Raw genomic sequence first — 14,563 nt, forward strand, 5'->3', positions numbered from 1 at the left:
ATATATACAGTATATACAGCATATTATGTACTTTTAACTCATGAGCTGTGATAACTTAACATTTTAAAATAAGCTGTTTGTCATTTGCTGCACTTCTTAGACCCCATACACAATATACAACTTTTGTCGTCTCATTTCCTTTAGATTTACCAAAACCATGTAGTGCAAGGGTTTGCCTGATTAAAAATCGACAGAAAATTGTATAGTGTGTATCCAGCCTAAGATGGCGCTTCCCTGCCTTTCTATACTGGGATCACACAAGAGCGGTGGAGGAAACCGCATGTGATTAGGACAGGAATCACACCGCATTCCTGTTCCTGTTTTTTTTTTTTTTTTTTAAAGGCAGGGTCTCTTTAATTATTTTAGGTCCATATCTAGAGGAAATCCTAACAGTTGGGTGCTACTGAGTGAACCAAAATTGGTGTGCATACAGGATACTGTAAAGTCCAGCACTCTCATGTCCCTGAGTTGTAAAATATTTAAATGCCTTTTATCAGCACCCTAAAGTTTTGTTAGTCCAAAAATCTGCCCATACTGTCCTCAGCTCAGTAATCCCATAATTGTGGACTGTAATGAGCTTCTTAAATTGACAACGATTATAATTTATCCGATGATAATTGAATATACCTGGAGGGGGCACAGTGAGTCCAATATGGAGTTCATAAAGGCAAATTCCCATAAAAGCGTCTTCCATGGGTATGACTCGAATCACCTGTGATATATCATACATTTTTTTTGCCATGTCTGCAGAAAAGACATAGCCAGCTCCAGAGCAGTAGGGTGGGTAGGTGTCATTGGGGTAGACTTCCTTAGGGACATACCATTTGTATTTGTCCACCCTCTGTGGTCTTGCATTTATGAATATACACCCTGTGAAATAGTTGGTACGGACTGGAAGTTCTGGGCTAAGAAGCTGGTGGACAAGATAGTCTACATTGAGGAACATGTCATCATCTATTTTCAGCACATAGCTGGCTGTGGGGCAGAATTTAGCAACCCATTCCACGCCCATTAAGGTTTTTAAAGTAAGGTTATAGTAAGTGTCCATGAAGTCTTGTTGGACAATATCCCCAAAGGCTTTATTTTCCTCCTCCAGCATCCTCTGGGTTCTGTTCTCAATGATATTTGGAAGACCAACCAAAAAGATCCTCACCACGTCAACATCGTAATTACTCTCATTGCCCCAGGTTTCTCGAATGACATGCCTAGTATCGATTTCATGAGACCTACCAAATACCATCATGACTAGAAAGGGGTTCCGGTCTTTGCACTTCTTCTCCTGGTTGATGAGGAACTTGTATGGGTAAGGGTAAGGGGGGGCCAGAGGGTGTTGGAAGCCCAGATAGGTCAGGTTGTTTACAGGAGGAGGGATTTCTTGGTCACTTAAATGCCCCCGAAACATCAATCTTTTATTGAGCAATTCTTCATTTTCAAAGTACAGGTATCCAGATACAAACATTAATATGAACAGTAGAGAGATAGAAATCCTCGCCACACAGCGTCGTTCCATTGAGCTGAATCCCACCGGAACCTCTGCACAAAGATAAGCAAATATCTACATGTAAGTACTTTGCTCAAAAAAACAGGGCTCGCTCTATACTTATGCTGTATAGGGTTTTCTAGGCAGTTACATATAGTTACCCAGGGCCGGATTAACATAGGGGCTGATGGAGCTGCAGCACCAAGCCCCTGCCTTAAAATAGGCCCACCCAGCCAGCAGCATAAGCCCGATTTTTTTTTTTTTCCTGTCCATAAACTTCTATGGGACAGGAGAAGTGTGTGTAAATGTAGGGGTGTCTGGCTGCATCTGTGTTTGCTCACTGTGGTTATTACAATGTCACAGTGCACAGTTCCCCCCCTACACAAATGGGAGAAGCTGAGTCGGCTCTGCCTTTCCCCTCCCCCTCTGTGAAGTCTATGCAGTGAAGGAGCCGTGTGGGTGGGAAACACCGGCAGATAGAAGGTGAACAGGATATCTGTGAGTGATGAGCCTCCAGGGACCGTCCACATGTGAGCTCAGTGACTGGTTTCTTATATCCCTTTCCCTCGTTTTTAACTTTTTTCTCCAGCAGTAGCTGTTAGAACTGCAGCCAAAGTGTTTAGAATTGTGTCATCAGCCTGTGGCAGTGCTTGGTGGCCCCTTGTGCTTTTAGGTGGTTCACACTGATTTGCTGTGTTTTGGCCCATTGCTGGTGTATCCACAGTTTTCCTGCGTTTTACCCCCAGTCCTATAGATTTCTATTAGGTTGTTTGTTTTTTCTGCATTTTCTGAAAGCGCACCAAAATTCCTGCATGCTGCATCTTTGGCACACTGTCAGAAAATGCAGCAAAAACCTGCAACCTGATATAAATCAATAGGACTGCAGCTAAAACTGCAGATACATGAGCAGTGCAGCCAACTGCAGCACACCAGTGTGAGCCCAAAAGCTTGCACACACAACCCTGTACAACTTGGTCTAAACAAAAGTCCTGGCATACATACATACAGCCATACCATCCCAGCTCAGGAGGGGTGGGGGCTCCAGGGATTTGATTGACTATGCAGGCCCTGTCTCTTCTATCCAATTGGGGAGAGTCTTGGAGGCAGTGGCAGGCTGCTGGTGGTAAGTGGCACACTGTATCTGGTGACAGGCTGTGGGTGGCGAGTGGCACACTGTATCTGGTTGCATGCTGGTGGCAAGTGGCACACTGTATTTGGTGGCAGGCTGCTGATGGCAAGTAGCACACTATCTTGTGGAAGGCTGCTGGTTGCACACTGCTGCTGGTGGCAAGTAGCACACTATCTGGTGGAAGGCTGCTGATGGCACACTGCTGGTGGCAAGTGGCAAACTGTATCTGGTGGCACACTGCTGGTGGCAAGTGGCACACTGTATCTGGTGACAGGCTGCTGGTGGTAAGTGGCACACTGTATCTGGTGACATTCTGCTGGTGGCAAGTGGCACATGCTGCTGGTGGCAAGTGGCACACTGTATCTGATGGCAGGCTGCTTGTGGCAAATGGCACACTGTATCTGATGGCAGGCTGCTTGTGGCAAATGGCACACTGTATCTGGTGGCATGTTGCTTGTGTCAAGTGGTACACTGTATCTGGCATGCTGCTTGTGGCAAGTGGCACACTGTATCTGGTGGTACACTGCTGCTGGTGGCAGGCTGCTGATGGCAAGTAGCACACTGTATCTGGTGGCAGGCTGCTTGTGGCAAGTAGCACACTGTATCTGGTGGCAGGCTGCTTGTGGCAAGTGGCACACTGTATCTGGTGGAAGGCGGCTTGTGGCAAGTGGCACACTGTATCTGGTGGAAGGCGGCTTGTGGCAAGTGTCACACTGTATCTGGCATGCTGCTGGTGGCAAGTGTCACACTGTATCTGGCATGCTGCTGGTGGCAAGTGTCACACTGTATCTGGCATGCTGCTTGTGGCAAGTGGCACACTATATCTGGCAGGCTGCTTGTGGCAAGTGGCACACTGTAACTGGTGGCAGGCTGCTTGTGGCAAGTGGCACACTGTAACTGGTGGCAGGCTGCTTGTGGCAAGTGGCACACTGTAACTGGTGGCAGGCTGCTGTTGGCAAGTGGCACACTGTATCTGGTGGCATGCTGCTGGTAGCAAGTGGCACACTATCTGGCATGCTGCTTGTGACAAGTGGCACACTGTAACTGGTGGCAGGCTGCTGTTGGCAAGTGGCACACTGTATCTGGTGGCATGCTGCTGGTAGCAAGTGGCACACTATCTGGCATGCTGCTTGTGACAAGTGGCACACCGTATCTGGTGGCATGCTGCTGGTGGCAAGTGGCATGCTGCTGGTGGCAAGTGGCACACTGCTTGTGACAAGTGGTACACTGTATCTGGTGGCAGACTGCTGGTGGCAAGTGTCACACTGTATCTGGCATGCTGCTTGTGGCAAGTGGTACACTATATCTGGCAGGCTGCTTGTGGCAAGTGGCACACTGTAACTGGTGGCAGGCTGCTTGTGGCAAGTGGCACACTGTAACTGGTGGCAGGCTGCTTGTGGCAAGTGGCACACTGTAACTGGTGGCAGGCTGCTGTTGGCAAGTGGCACACTGTATCTGGTGGCATGCTGCTGGTAGCAAGTGGCACACTATCTGGCAGGCTGCTTGTGACAAGTGGCACACTGTAACTGGTGGCAGGCTGCTTGTGGCAAGTGGCACACTGTAACTGGTGGCAGGCTGCTGTTGGCAAGTGGCACACTGTATCTGGTGGCATGCTGCTGGTAGCAAGTGGCACACTATCTGGCATGCTGCTTGTGACAAGTGGCACACCGTATCTGGTGGCATGCTGCTGGTGGCAAGTGGCATGCTGCTGGTGGCAAGTGGCACACTGCTTGTGACAAGTGGTACACTGTATCTGGTGGCAGACTGCTGGTGGCAAGTGGCACACTTAAAGAGGGATTCCGCCCAAAAAAAAATATTAAAAGCCAGCAGCTATAAATACTACAGCTGCTGACTTTTAATAAATGGACACTCACCTGTCCCGGGTTCCAGCGATGCCGAGGCCGATCGACCGCTCGTGCCTCGGCTGCTGCCGCCACCATTCTAGGTGAGGGAATCAGGAAGTAAAGCGAATCGGCTTCACTTCCCGGTTCGCTACTGCGCGAGCTGCGCCGCGCAATAGGAAATCTCCGCGCTGTCACTGGGACCCGTGTGTGTCCCAGCAGACAGCGCGGCAGGGCAGGAAATGGCGTAGACTCCCGTGGGAGTCTATGCCCGGAAGTGGGTGAAAATACCCCCCTCCCCCCTGAAAGATGTCAATTGTGACACCGGATGGGGGGGGGGGGGGTTCCGATCAGCGGAGGTTCCACTTTAGGGTGGAATCCCGCTTTAATCTGGTGGCATGCTGCTGGTAGCAAGTGGCACACTATCTGGCATGCTGCTTGTGACAAGTGGCACACCGTATCTGGTGTCAGGTTGCTAGTGGCAAGTGGCACACTGTATCTGGTGGCAAGTGGCACACTGTATCTGGTGGCAGGCTGCTAGTGGCACTGTATCTGGTGGCACACTGTATCTGGTGGCAAGTGGCACACTGTATCTGGTGGCAGGCTGCCAGTGGCACACTGTATCTGGTGACAGGCTGCTGGTGGCAAGTGGCACACTGTATCTGGTGGCATGCTGATGGCAAGTGGCACACTGTATCTGGTGGCATGCTGGTGGCAAGTGGCACACTGTATCTGGTGGCAGGCTGCGGGTGGCATCTGGCAGCAGGCAATGGTGGCAAGCGACACACTGCATCTGGTGGGAAGTGACAAGCTCAGGTTCCCACTGATAATGCATCATGGTGAGTTGAACTATTTCACTATATATTACAATGTAGTAATAGAAATAATGGAATTTGATCATCCCGATGCCATATCAAGCATAGCGTCAGGATGATTTTAAGTGCTAAGTGCCATTTGCCTGAAAAATCACCCCCCGCCACCTATTTCCCCATCAACCCGAGACTACATCCCCCCTCTTTTTTTTTTTTTTTGGAAAGGGGGGGATCTCCCTGAATGGCAGTTTGGAAATGTGGTCTCCTATGTTGCTGCTGTTGAGAGACCGCATAGCAGGTGGTATTGGGGGTGTTCCTGCTGCTCAAAGGCTGCACGGCCGATATTACTGGTGAAAGTATATTTAATTTGTTTTAGCAAAACATTTTTGCATTTTCATTTTGTTTCCGTAAAAAAGGCCCACCAAAATCCTCAGCACCAGGCCCATGATGCTGTTAATCTGGCCCTGTAGTTACCGTATATACTCAAGTGTAAGCCGACCCGAATATAAGCCGAGGCACCTAATTTTACCACAAAAAAACAGGGAAAATGTATTGACTCGAGTATAAGCCTAGGGTGGGAAATGCAGCAGCTACTGGGTAAACAACGCCCATCCGCAGGCTTACTGTGCCCAACTGTATCATCAGTGCCCATCAGCAGCCTCACTGTGCCCATCTGCAGCTTTACTGTGCCCATCTTCATCTGTAGCTTTGATAAAACAGATAGTGTCTCCCGCTGTGTCATGCAGTCTGATCGGCGGCCGTCCTCTGTAACAAAGCCCCGCTTCCTCCTCATCCGTGATAGATGGAACACTGATTCCCAGCATTGTATCAGGGTTCAGTGTTCCGTCTATCACAGACGAGGAGGAGGCGGGGCTTTGTTACAGTGTACGGCTGCCGAACAGACTGCATGACACAGCGGGAGACACGCGCTGTTTTGGTTATAAATGGTACAGCTGCAGATGAGCACAGTGAGGCTGCACCCTCGCTGGAGACCCTCTCTCGAGTATAAGCCGAGGGGGGCTACACCAAAGAAACGGTGTGGGGGCCCCCCCAATGTCCATAGCAGACCCTTATCCGAGCATGCAGCCCGGCTGGTCAGGAAAGGGGGTGGGGACGAATGAGCGCCCCCCCCCCTCCTGAACCATACCAAGCCACGTGCCCGCAACATGGGGGGGTGCTTTGTCCCTTGTCCCCTTGTCCCCATGTTGATGAGGACAAGGGCCTCTTCCTGACAACCCTGGCCGTTGGTTGTCGGGGTCTGCGGGCGGGTGGGCTTATCAGAATCCGGGAGCCCCCTTTAAGGGGGCCCCCAGATTCTGGCCCCCTACCCTATGTGAATGAGTATGGGGTTGGATGTACCCCTACCCATTCACCTGGGCAAAAAAGTGTTAATAAAAAAAACACAACACAGGTTTTTAAAGTACTTTATTAGACAGCTCCAAGGGTCTTCTTCCAACTTTGGGGGTCTTCTCGCCGGGCTCCTCTGCTACTGTATCCTCTGCTCTTTTACCGCTAGCCCTTTTACTAGCGGAGGAGCCCAGCTTTCTCCTTCGTCACCGCCTTTAAATCCATACCAGGCGACGGGCTCACGAGCTGTAAATCTAGCCGATGGAGGGGGCGACATTCACTTTCTTCACTAGTCCCGTCTATAGAATATTAAAAAAAAGTCACAGTTACTTGGCTGAGTACTGTAATTAATTACTTTTCCAATGTAGTAACCGAGTTACTAATGCAATTACTTTTTGGGAGAAGTAATTTGTAACTTAACTAAATACTTTTTTAAAGTAAGATGACCAACACTGACAAAATGTGCTTAAAAAGTTGGCTTATATTCGAGTATATACGGTACATAATTAATCTGGTTAAAAAAAAGTACAAGTCTGTCTAGTTCAACCAATAAAAGGGGAAAAAAAACAATCCTATACCAACAGTTGATCCAGTTACATAGTTATATAGTAGGTGAGGTTGAAAAAAAGACAAGTCCATCAAGTCCAAATGTGTGTGATTATGTAAGTATCAGTATTACATTGTATATCTCTGTATGTTGTGGTCGTTCAGGTGCTTATCTAATAGTTTTTTTGTAACAATCGATGCTCCCCACTGAAACCACTGCCTGTGGAAGGGAATTCCACATCCTTGCCGCTCTTACAGTAAAGAATCCTCTACGCAGTTTAAGGTTAAACCTCTTTTGTTAGAGAATGGCCACGTGTTTTATTAAACTCCCTTCCGTGGAAGTTTTATCTCTATTGTGGTGTCACCAGTATGGTACTTGTAAATAGAAATCATATCCCCTCTCAAGCGTCTCTTCTCCAGAGAGAGAATAAGTTCAGTGCTCGTAACCTTTATTCATAACTAATATCCTCCAGACCTTTTATTAGCTTTGTTGCCCTTCTTCGTACTGGTTCCATTTCCAGTACATCCTTCCTGAGGACTGGTGCCCAGAACTGGATGGCATACTCTAGGTGCGGCCGGTCCAGAGTCTTGTAGAGCAGGAGAATTATTGCTTTATCTCTGAAGTTAATCCCTTTTCTCTTTCGTTCACTGACTGACACAGCTCCATTAATCTTGACCATAGGGTTGTTACACCACCTTCAGGAGAGGACTAGGCAGAACATGTTATACATGTGAAAAAACAGAACTTTACAGTTCCGCCCAGAGGACAGTCCCTCCAGTAACATCCCCTCAGCTTGCCTCCTGCAGCTCAGTTTTTTTCTGCCTAGTGAAGGAGATGGACCTAGGAACCCTGCGGGCCCATTGGTCCTGGGATTGTTTTCAGAAGTTTGTCTTTTGCACAAGATTTTGGATCCTGTGATCTACTATCAACAGCCGGCTGGGTGACAGGCTGGATACCCTTATCTTTGTAGTCTCCCCAGCCTGGCCATCGAGCATGTGCAGACCATAGCTATGTGCTGGGTCAGACACGACATGCCCCACAGGCTCCAGGGGCGGCCGTTGAGCGCAATGATCCAGGGCACACATATGACCGGGCTACTGATGTCTGAGTCACAGTGTGCCGTGGCCAGCAGCCACCCCGTACTCTTCAGGAGTGGGTCTGTGGTGGAATGTCCCCAGCTCATCCGGATGGTAAGTACACTATAGCTCTCCCTGCCTCAACGGGGTTGAGCAGCTGGGCATTCCCTGGGAGGTCGATTTGGGTGTCCCACTCCTCCCTCTCTTCTCTTGCTGTCCCTATCTCCCCTCCCCCTCTGGGGGATGCTGCATGATGGGCTGCTGAGGGGTGTGTGTGCCTATAGCCAGGGGTCCCCTGGGGGCTCTCACCTTGGATGGGGGGCTCTGTCCCTGGGTGTCTGTGGTCTGCCACCATTTTCTCTGTCTTTTCACTTTCCTCCACTGTGTACAGTTGTTTGTCGGCCATGTTTGGTGTGATTCAGTGGGAAGCATGGTCAGGAACCATTTTACTGTAGTTCGGCAGCCATTTTCCCTGTGATTATTTCCTTTATACTGGACGCCCGGCAGCTATTTTGTTGTAGCCCAGTGCAGCTTTTATGCTCAGCGCGGTTTTTCATCAGGACACTTTGGGAGCTGACACAGGACACAGACTCTAGTAGCTGAACTGCACAGAACTCGGTCAGGGTGGTGAGCCCTGCGGTGGGGGCCCCTTAGTCTGCAGAAGCTAGGAGGGTGGGACTGTGCACCTGTCCTAAGTCCCCAAAGATGGCAGACAGGGTGGGTCAGCATGGCTTCAGAAACTGATGTTTCTTCCCCCTAACTCCTTGCAATTGCAACCGGCTCATCTGCAAACAGTGCAGTGCCTTTGGACGCCTTGTCGGCGGTCCTGAAAATGTTCATTGCTAGGGTGGAGTCGGTGTGCGGGCGCAAGGTGGTAGGAAGAGGCCCCTGCCCTCCTGTCCTCCGGGGAGAGCTCTGATGCAGACTCGGACCCCGCTGAGACTGGTGGCCCCTGCTCTGTCGTTTCAGATGACGCTGACCAGGACCGATCGGACAGTGAGAATGAGTTCCCGTCTGAGTCCGCACAAGAAAAGCGCTAGTTATCACTTATCACAGCTGTGCGTGATACCCTGAAGATCAGGATACAGCAGGTCTTTCTGCTGCAGTAGTGGTCTCTTTTGGGCCAGGTAAACCAGCCCGTACACCTAAGGTGTTTCCGTATCTGACTTATTTTGATAAGTTCATATACAGGAATGAGGGCGACCGCAACTGAACTTTTCAGTCCCAAAACGCATGACAGTGCATTACCCCTTTGAGGAGAGCCTTCTAATTAATGGTCAACTCCTCCTGTCGTGGACCCCCCCAGTATCCAGGTTAAATAAAGTAACCACAATCCCGGTAGAGGGGGCTCCTGTAGCAGGAACCAAGGCAGTGGACCATTCACGGGCAGGAACCAAGGCAGTGGCCCATTCCTTATTTACGGTTGGGGGATCAGCAATATGGCCAGTACTGACCATAGCACTTGTGGCACAGACATTTACTGAATGGGCAAAACTTTTGCACCATGAATTGGAGAAGCAGCAGGCTACTCCCGTCTGCGTGGAACTAGCAGACCAGTTAGTGCACGGTCTTAAGTACATTTGGGACGCGGCTCTGTATACGCTTCCTCTGATATCCAGGGCTTCAATGTCAGCAGTGGTGCTGAGGCGCCTAATTTGGCTGAAATGCTGGTCGGTGCACCAGGCATCTAAAAAAGCCTTGACGGATTTACCCTTCCTTGGTGAGCGGTTCTTTGGAGCCTCGTTGGTTGACATTATTAAGAATGTTCCCACAGGCCAGAAAGACTAAGGAGCCACGCTGCAGGCAAGGGCCTTCATTTTCTGCTCAAAGAGGTTTTTTTGCCTGTCCGGGACTTAGGCTAAACGCTCCCAGTCCAACAGGATGACCTCTGAGGGACAAAAGCATCCCAGGGAACCGCAAGCCTAACAGGCCTGCGAGCAAAAGTATTTCCTCTTAAGTATAGTGGAGAGTGTCTCCGCCTGTCACGCGGGAGACCGGGGGTTCGATTCCTTCAATGGGGAGAAAACCACATGAAGGTTTGCCTCTGTCCATCATACAGGTGGGGGGGTCGCCTTTGGGAGTTAGCAGCCTAATGGGTTTCTTGGCTATCTTACCAATGGGCCTGCAAACTGATTTCCTCTGGCAACAAATAGTGTTCCTCTCTTGGCCGCCAAACAGATTCTTCCCCTCCAACATACCCTTACTCCCAGCTCACTAGAAGGCCACATTGGGGGCAGTATGGGACCTATTAAGCCGCAGGGTGATAGTGCCTGTTCCGGAGTTGGAAAGGTTCCAGGGGTTCTACTCCAATCTGTTTGTAGTCCCCAAAAAGGAAGGGGTACGTCCAATCTTGGAACTAATAGTCTCAATTGCTTTGTTAAAGTAAGGAGGTTCAGAATGAAATCAGTTCGCTCAGTAGTTGCTGCATTCCATCAAGGGGACTCCCTGGCATCTTTGGACATCCAGGATGCGTACCTGCATATACCCATATGCCTCAGGCATCAGAGGGTTCTGCGAATTGCAGTCGGGGAAGCCCAATACCAGTTTGTGGCTCCCCTTTTTTTGGCTTGGCTTCAGCACCCCGAGTCTTTGCCAAGGTATTGACTCCAATCTTGGCGTTGTTGAGACAACGTGGGATCACAATCATAGGTTATCTGGACGATCTCCTTCTGAGAGCAGCTTCCACCTCAGAATTAAAGGAGAATGTGGCGATCACCATGCAAACCCTGCAGGAATTTCAGTGGCTGTTGTACCTATAACAAGTGTTGCTCATACCGATTCAGCACTTGGGGTACCTAGGCTTACTGCTGGACTCCATGGAAGCGAGAGTTTTCTCCCTTCAGACAAAACTGTAGACTCTCAGAGCCGCGGTAAAACTATTGCTTAACCGCAGGTGGACGTCGCTGCATTTCGGCATGCCCAGTTTCACACCAGTGTCTTGCAGAAGGAGATATTGCCAAAATGGGACATATCCCTGTTATCCCTGAATTGGCAGATTTAGGAGAGCCAGTCAGTCAGGGACTCCCTGCCTTGGTGGCTGAGGTCCCCAGCACTTTGGTCCTGGAAATCGTTCCTACCTCTGCATTGGACTGTGAGCGCAACACTGTGACCGGCTGGAGTGGAGTGCTGGGAGTACAGTCGACCCAGGGTCTCTGTTTGGGTGAGGAACCCAAGTTGCTGATCAATGTGCTCGAACTCAGAGCAATCCAGCTTTGCCTCTCCACATAGTCGATGAGACTACAAGGGTGTCCGTTCAGGATTAGGTCAGACAACGCCACAGCGGTGGCATATGTCAACCATCAAGGAGGAACAAGTAGCTTGGCTGCAGCATGGGAGGTCGCTCACACCCTTCAGTGGACAGAGCCACAGGTACCAGCCTTGTCGGCCATTTATGGGAGTGGAAAACTGGCAGGCGGACTACCTAAGTCGCCAGATGCTGGGCCCAGGAGAATGGGCATTGCATCCAGAGATGTTCAGGCTACTGTGCCTGAAGTGGGGCACACCAGACGGGGATCTTCTGGCCTTCCATGTCAATTGGAAGGGGCCGAAATTCGTATCCAGGATAAGAGATCCTTGGGCAGACGCGTCAATCATGCTGGTGGCTCCATGGGATCAGTACCGACTGATCTGCGACTTTCTTCCACTAAAGCTACTACCACGTCTGCTCCACAGAGTGGAGACCAAGGAGGCTCCAGTAATACTGATTGCCCCGGATTGGCCTCGGCGTCCCTGATGTGCTGACCTAGTACGCCTGGTTGCGAAGGCTCTCTGGCGACTGCCGTTGCGAGAGGACCTTCTGTCGCAAGGTCCGATTCTCCAACTTGTTTTACCATCGCTGGTTTTAACGACATGGCTGTGAAGAGCCAGATGCCTATTGGACTCAGTGATCTCAGCTATGTTGAGAGCACGGAAATCTTCTCGGAAGATATACCTGGAAGGCATACATCTCTATGTGTGAGGAGAATGGATGGCATCTGCGCACCTATTCAGTTTCCAGGATCCTGCTGTTTCCAGCGAGGAGTAGACCAGAGGTTGGCTTTAAGCACCATTAAAGGACAAATATCAGAATATATCAAATATACCTTGGCTGTTTTTTTTTTTTTTTTGCGACCCCTTATGTCTCACTTTCTACTGAGCACTTTGGTTCAAGGGGTCTGAAATGTAGTTCCTCCGGTGCGTCCACCATTACCCCCCGTGGTATCTGAACCTGGTGTTATCGGCGCTTCAGAAATCGCCGTTTGAGAACATCAGAGAAATTCCCTTGTTGACTCTTTCCCAGAAAGTGTTCTTTCTAGTGGCCATTACATTGGCCAGGAGGGTTTTCGGAACTGCAGGGCGACTTGCAAGACAAAGCCGATCTGGTTATCCATAAGGATAAGGTTGGTGTTGCATCCTCATCCTTTTTTTCAAGCAGAAGGTGGTTTCGGCGTTCCACATCAATGAAGATTTTGTGTTACCATCGCTGTGTCCTAAACTGACACATCCTAAGAGGTGGCCCTTTATTCCCTGGACACTGTCAGGGCTATAAGGATATATTTGTCTGCCTCGGTTCCCTTCAGTCAGATCTCTGTTTGTTTCGGTAGTTGGTCCAAAAAAGAGGTATGGCGGTCTTGTCGACCACCATTTCCAGGTGGATCAGACAGATGTGGTACAGGCCTACGCCTTGCAGGGGCAGGTGCCCCCTTTCCTGTCACGGCCCATTCCACCAGGGCAATTGGGGTACTCTTGGGCTTCCGACATCGAGCGTTAGTCGTTCTGGTGTGTAAGGCATCGACTTAGTCATCCATTCACATTTTTACCAAATTTTACAGAGTGAATGTAAGCGCATCGTCTGATGTCTGCTTTGGCCGCAAAGTTTTTTGCAGGCGGCTGTGTAATGTTGCAATTCTGCACTCCTTTTTCTGTTTAAAGAAAATACAGTTACTTTGAGTATAATGCACAGTTGCATTGTTGACCGCAAGTTCTGATGTGGCTAGATATGGGATGACTCCCTTGTTAGGGAGCACTTCTGGTTGTGGGTGAAGTTTTCTTTTTATGCTGTTCCCACCCCTCATTATGACACTGCTTGCGGACGTCCCTATGGTCAAGATTACTGGAGCTGTGTCAGTCAGTCAACTTCAGAGAAAATAGGATTTTTGTACTCACTGTAAAATCCTTTTCTCTGAAGTTCACTGTATAACATGTTCTGCCTAGTCCTCTCCTGAAGGTGGCGTAAAAGCCCTATGGTCAAGATTAATGGAGCTGTGTCAGTCAGTGAACTTCAGAGAAAAGGATTTTATGGTGAGTACAAAAATCCTATTTTTTAATGCATGCCAATATTCTGTTTGCTTTGTTAGCAGAAGCTTGGCAGTACATTCCATTGATGAACCTATCATCTATTAGGACCCCCAGATCTATTTTCATCCTAGATTCCCCCAGAGCTTCTCCCGCCAGTGTATAGATTGCATTCAAATTTTTGCTACTCAAGTGCATATTTTTACATTTTTCCACATTAAACCTTATTTGCCATGTAGTTACCCACCCCATTAATTTTTTCCGATCTTGTAAGGTTTTCACATCCTGCTGAGAAGTTATTGCTCTGCTTAGCTTAGTATCATCCGCAAATACAAGGATTGAACTGTTTACCCCACCATCCAGGTCGTTTATGAACAAATTAAATAGGTTTGGTCCCAGCACAGAACCCTGGGGGACCCCATTCCCCCCCCCCCCCCCAAACCATTCTGAGTACTCCCCATTTATCACCACCCCTTGAACTTGCCCTTGTAGCCAGTTTTCAATCTATGTACTCAAAGCAGCTGCCTCATACTTGCCAACTATCCCAGTTAAATTCCCTCACCCCTTAAGGTTTTAGTCCCGTACTGTGTCCTGATATCTTAGTGTAAAGTTATGTTACTAATGCTGCCCAGCTCTGCCTTATTGTGTGTACAGATGACTCACCTGCAGACGCTGTGTTTACATGTAAATAACCTTCATTGATATGAAATAAGTGGCGGCATTCATATGTAAATAGAGGTGGTATTCATATGTATATCATGCCCCCCTGAGGTCATATCCACCATCACTTATACTGAATGCTGCCCACTGGGGAGGTAAAAAGACGTGCTTGAAAGTCCTACCTACAACTGTTGTCATTAAGCCTAACATCAGCCTGTTCTGCAAAGGTAAGCAAATTGGTGGGGGGGGGGGGGGGGGGGGGTAGCGTGGGGTGTGCAGAGGTAAGCAGAGAAGGAATTAGGAATTAGTTTGGGATGCACAGGTGAGCAAGGAGGGGGATGTATAGAGGTAAGGAAGGTGGCTGCTCAGATGAGCAGAGGAGGTAGGTAGAGTAAAA

General features: G+C 49.2%; 1 protein-coding gene across 1 annotated transcript; it reads right to left on the reverse strand.

Annotated features, from left to right (window-relative positions):
- Positions 1-493: 493 nt before the first annotated feature.
- Positions 494-1,510, reverse strand: LOC143963719 (beta-1,3-galactosyltransferase 2-like). Its single transcript, XM_077473432.1, has one exon. It carries the CDS (start codon positions 1,508-1,510, stop codon positions 494-496), a length of 1,017 nt encoding a protein of 338 aa, XP_077329558.1.
- Positions 1,511-14,563: the final 13,053 nt, after the last annotated feature.

The sequence above is a fragment of the Lithobates pipiens genome, unplaced genomic scaffold (assembly GCF_037356315.1).
Source record: "Lithobates pipiens isolate NorthernLeopardFrog02 unplaced genomic scaffold, aLitPip1_a1.2 Scaffold_8, whole genome shotgun sequence".
Classification (NCBI taxonomy): domain Eukaryota; kingdom Metazoa; phylum Chordata; class Amphibia; order Anura; family Ranidae; genus Lithobates; species Lithobates pipiens.